The 5,746-nt window shown below is 43.8% G+C and overlaps 1 protein-coding gene across 1 annotated transcript; it reads right to left on the minus strand.

Moving 5' to 3' along the window:
- Positions 1–3: 3 nt before the first annotated feature.
- LOC121311521 (tripartite motif-containing protein 16-like) lies at positions 4–2,190 on the minus strand (the record flags this gene model as incomplete). The annotated part of the gene is made up of 5 exons (XM_041243968.1): positions 2,022–2,190; positions 1,609–1,842; positions 1,295–1,454; positions 452–517; positions 4–95 (listed from the first exon to the last, which is right to left on the minus strand). Coding segments are annotated over exons 1-5 (678 nt in total), but the record flags the coding sequence as incomplete, so codon positions are not given.
- Positions 2,191–5,746: the final 3,556 nt, after the last annotated feature.

Here is a 5,746-nt window from a genome sequence, read left to right on the forward strand (position 1 = left end):
CTGGGTCTCTGTCCTCAATGTCACCTTTCTGTTCCCTTCAGACAGATAGAGGTTTCTGTGAGCTGTGTTTGGGTCCAGTGTGAGCTGACAGGAATCTGATTGAAGAGAAGAGGACGGGTAGAGGAGAGACGGTTAGAAAAGTCAAATCACTGAGAAAATCTCCACTAGGTTTGAATGGTACAGAACCAACACAAAGACAGACTGATCAATACATATTACAGCAGGGTCTTTTTATAAAGGCTGTTTCTGAGATAAGGCTACAGCTTGAAAACAGAAGAGGCATTGAGGTACAAAGGGACAGAAGGGAGTAAAAGGATTATTTGTATTTTGGGTGAGTTTGAGTGAATTCATTTTTCAGCCTAAATATCTTGATATCTGTGAATAGTGTTAGCTCTTCTCACAATGGAGTGACACATCTTTCAAGCAAATGTTTCAGTGAAAACAAACTTACATTTTAAAAACTCAGCTCTGTTCCTTGGCTCTGGAGCCTGCAGAATGTAAACTGCAACTTCATTCACTGAGAGAAATAGAATTGAAACATGTGGATTAATACACAACACACACAAGACTCCAAACGGCAATCTGAAAAGAAACAGGGCTTATTCACAGCATTTCAGGGTGTAGAAATCCGTACTTCAATATGTTCACAATTGCAATGAATATGTATTCCTTCCGTATCGGTGCAGCAGCCAATGTCAATATGAACACACCTGCACTGCACTGGAGTCTTGTGTTCGTTCCTCTCCATCACATATCTTTGGCCAACAGTACGGTGTCCATATTAGGACACTCTTGTGCATCAAACATAAAAGTCAGTCATATAGCTATCATCCTTTGGTGTCCACGAACTCCTACCCTCCTCGCAATTCAAACCCAGAGACATCAAAGCGCTCATTGTCTGCTCTGCCCTCACATCACACCTCCTCCCTGCTTCATCAGTCCCTGCTCCGTCCTCCATGCTCCGTCCTTTCTGCTCCCTCTTCCCTTCTCTCTGCTCCCTCTTCTCTTCCTCCTTCCTGCTTCATCAGTCCCTGCTGTCATCCCTGCTCCCTCCTCCTTTCTATCTGCTCCCACCTCCCTTCTCACTCCTCCATACATCCTCCTCCTCCTCCCTGCTCCATCCTCCATGGTCTCTCCTCCCTGCTGCCTGCTCCCTCATCCTTTCTCTCTGCTACAATACTCATATAACCAACAATCTGCAAGAGGTCTTTATTAATGTCTTGCAAGTCCTGTCCCTCCTCAAACCATGATGTATTTGAGAAATTTCGACCAAAGGAATCTATTTCACACCAACCTGTTGTGGTTATTTTGACTAATTCCCACTTGAAGAAGTCCTCAATATGGTCTTTAAGTTCAGATAGAGCTTTCCTCACGGCCCCAAAAGAGATGTCTGTATTGACAGTAACGCTGGGTAAGTCTCCAGCTTCAGGAGGGGCACAGAGAGACTGGAAATTCTACAACAGGAAAGTGGAGAAAAGGAGTTTTCAGTGAAACAAAACAGGATCCAAATTATTCCTGGTGAAAAGCAAGGATTCATTCAATTGGAGAGGTCTGTCTGAAAGCGTCCCAGTTATGTACTTGAGATTTTCTAACAAGCAGTGATGTTACCTGTAGAAAATGGATGTGATCCTCTGTCTCTGAAAGCTGTTTCAGCTCAGCGTTTCTCCTCCTTAGCTCAGCAATCTCCTGCTCCAGTTTCTTCATGCGTCCTTCAGCCTGATTCACTGCAGCCTTCTCGTTAGCTCCAATCAGCTCAATAACCTCAGTGTGGATCTTCTCAATGGATCGGATCAGCTCAGTAAAGATCTTCTCACTTTCCTTTATTTCTATGCATGCAGATCTCTGAGTGAAAGAACACAGTAGAGGAGACATGGTTAGAATTGATATCAAAAACACATCAGGCATAGACAGCAAGCTTCTGCAGATGTGTTCCAGTCCATCTGTTAATAATAATAATAATAATAATAATAATAATAAATAATAATAATAATAATAATAATAACCCTCTTGTCAGTACCCACTTTCAGTGACTCCACAGCCCGTTTGAGCTCCTTCACTTCTTTCAGTCTCTCCTGGATTCTCTGCTGTATTTCTGTCTGTGTCTCTCCCAGCTGCTTCTGTGTAGAAACACAGTGACACAGTGACATTTCTGATGAGGCATTGAGTGATATCCTGTCACACACAACACAGGCCTGTCTAAGAATGCTACTGAAATTGACAGAATCATTTTAGTTCAAATATATTTTCTATTTTCTTGTCCCCTTACCTCTTTACAATGTTTTCAATAATTCTCAGTGGTTCTGAAATATATTTTGATCTTCAGTTCTAGTTCCACGCCATAGACATCTGTAGCACAGGCTATATCAGACAGCATGTGAGTAGGGTAGTAAGATACAACACCATCTAGTACACAGCTGCCAGCAATATAAAAGGACACTTGATCCACAGTAGCTGTCCACTAGATGGTACTGTTTCATGCTAGTAACAGTGAATGATGGCTGATCTAGCACATGTCTCATGCTTGTTTTGTGAAGCACCCAGGTAACTGAAGCAGATTTCCCTTTAATGTATATTTAGGGCTTCTGATTTAGAGTTTTAACCGATAAACACAGATAAAACAATCCTGATACAAATTTTTGACGAGGTGGGGGGATGTAGGGTCACAGATGGGTTATTTTTGTGGACCTCTATGTGGACCGGGACCAAAGGAGGTGAAGTTGGGACTGAAGTGGGGAAAGGGTCACGTTTTGTATGTTGTCTGATGTGATGTTCAGGACTGATCGCATGTAATTTGGGAGGAAGGGTCGGGCGTCACGCCGGTGACAGGGAGAAGACTAACGAGAGGGAGGAACGAAGGACGGAGACTTATGCGAAGTGACTCACCGCGTCTACCGGTTTGAAGGACGGGAAAAGAACCTCCTGTCAGGTGCAACACCTAAATTTTGCTCGAAGGGGTAATCTTGGCCGCCCAACAGAACGGAGCGGGCCTAAATTATGATAGAAGGTCAAGTATACCGCGAAGTGTGTGAGCACCGGAATTGGGGGCTTGAACGGGTTAACACGCCGGTGACATGGTGTTACGATTGTGTGTGTCGGTCGGGGCTTCTTAACGCGGGGCACTGGTCTTCCTTGAAGTGAACCCCTCAGGTCCCGCGGCGAACGTGCGGGGCGCGAGAAGCCCCTGCATCAGACACACTCAACCGACATAAAAAAAGCGGATAACGGGGGGCGTACAAGGGGGTGTAATGCGTCAATTAAGGGAGGGTGTATATACGAAAATCTACGACTTGTGGAGTAGTGAAGGGGTATGGTTGGAGGGTGCAGGTTTTCATGGGTGATTAAGAGGTGAAAGTAAGATTAAAATTGATTGAATTTGGTAGCAGGGACCAAATAGAGTAGACGATTCTTACCAAAATGGTTTGGTCTTAAGTCGGATGACAAAGCCGGGTCGCGCCATAGAACCATTTGAGTTACGCCCTCTACTGACTTTGAACCTTCATAATTATAAAAATATATAACATGTCTACAAAAAGACAAACTCTTTACCAATAAAAACAATTCTTCTCAGCTAGATGGTGGTTATAAATGTAAAAGATCAAATGTTTTAAGTGTACAAGCAAGCCTCCCAAAAACACACCTCTCACTGTGGGCAGACTGGCAAGAACAGCATGGCACGGGCACAGCAGCTCTGCCAGTGCAGACAGATGCGCATGTGTCTCTTTTAAAGGCATGGGTTTTGTTTACTATATATCAAAACACAATTATTAAAGTCTTGTTTAAAAGGTGCTGTATTAGTTTATTAAGAAGATATTATTATCCCTGTGCTGCAATCATTGTTCCAATATATTAAAGAGGCCCTGCTTCATAGAGGCAGCACTGGGTGAAGCTCGCTCCCCCCTCCGGCTGCATCCATTTTCCAGCCAGATCACTTTCCACCACTACTCAAACCCAGCATGGCTGACTCCTTGGTTTAATAAATTAATAACACAGAACAACAGAAGCCCGGTGTGTATTGTATAATCATTAATCTTTATATGGATTCAATATTAATCGTGCAGCTTGGAGATCATATTATCTTGTATATTGTGTATCTAAGTAATCTTCTTGTAACAGGTAGATCTGTGCTGACTTTTCTGCTTGGCTTGTTTCACAGTACTGCAGGAAGAGGGCAGCAGTCTTCCAATAACTGCCTGTGAGTCATGGCAGTGACGCGGGGAGGTGGGAAAGTGTGTGTGTGTGGACTTTCCCCCTTTCTGAATGGCTGAGAGGTGGGTCTTGGCAGATTGCTAGCCCTATAAATGCTCTGCTGTTTCCTCAGGTCTTCCCACTTAGACGCGCCGAGAGTGCAGAAGCTCTGATTCAGGACCGGGAATCAGCCGGGAGAAAGAGTTTCACAGCGAGAGAAAGAGAGCGGGGAACCTTTGGGCACACCCCGGCGTATTGTAAAAGCGCAGGCTAGATAGCCGATAGAATAGGAAGGTGATACGGGTCGTGCGGGTAGCGGAGACCGGGATAACGCTGCCGGGTGCAGCACCTTTTATTTGGTAGTTTTGTTACTGTTTTATTTTCCATTGTTCTTTTCGGCTTCTTTTTTCATTATTATTTCTTTGAGCACCTGCGTGTGCACTTGCTGTTCGCGTAACAGCTGCGGTATTTCCGTGGTGCTGTCAATCATCGTTGATAGGCAGCCCCCGGTCAACAGTGGCCTCTGCCGGAAAAAGTAAGAACTGTCCAAAAATAAAACTGGGCACCTGGGTAGTGTTTCCAATTACACCTGTCTACCTCCTGGTCAGTGATTCCCACACCATTCCACACTTGCATATTGCAGATCATAGTTAATCTGGGATATTGTATATCACTGACTCTTGGTTGTTATCATATTAATCTTTTATATTGTAATATGCAGTATTAAGTCTGGTATATTGAAGATTCATATTATAGTGTCTTTTAAGCTTTTTTAAATAGTGCTTGACTTTTGCCTGGGCAATGCTTTTTTACAACATTTTGACTAGTTACACTATAAATGCTTAACAATGAACTGACCTATGAGTTATTGTTGCCAAGAGTCGACTTATAAAACACTAGGAAATGACATTCATCTAATTTTCACTTCAAATTCCATGCAGCCATGACAGCTGACCCATCCTCTTACCCAGTGAGGCAGGCTGAGGTCCTTGCACGTGGAAAATGTGGTTTTGTTTGTTGAAATGTTTTTTGGACCTAATCAGTGTTGGCTAGATATGTCCCGGGCTAATGAATCCAGGGTGAATGTGGTGGCAGTTGTCTATTGTTATTGATTATCAGTCTCCCTGTCCGCATAGCCTTTACAAGGGGTCTGAAAAGCCAGTTGTCCTTGGTTCAGCTGGTACTACAGACTGTCTGGGAAGGAGAGTGTTGCTGTAGGATCCCCACGACTGCGTGTGTTAACCAGGGGGAGAAAAACACAATAGGAAAATGTATCTGGGATCACTGTGTGAGTTAACCAGGTTCGCTAGCACTGGAAGGAATAGGGAACAAGTTTAGGGGATTTTAATCCCTCCCAAGTCTAGAGAGGAGGTGTCGGGGGCTGCTCCTGGAGCGGGAACTCCTTTCTTGTTTGGTAAACTTCTATTTTCTAGTTGTTCTCGAGCAGTGTTTTGTTTTGAATGTTTTCTATTTTTGTATCAAAGGAAACTTCCTGTGTCTCTTCTGTCAATCAACGATAGCCACACCCGTAACAACGCCCCTGTTACACCCTGAAATACAT

This window comes from Polyodon spathula, unplaced genomic scaffold (genome assembly GCF_017654505.1).
Source record: "Polyodon spathula isolate WHYD16114869_AA unplaced genomic scaffold, ASM1765450v1 scaffolds_3252, whole genome shotgun sequence".
Lineage (NCBI taxonomy): Eukaryota > Metazoa > Chordata > Actinopteri > Acipenseriformes > Polyodontidae > Polyodon > Polyodon spathula.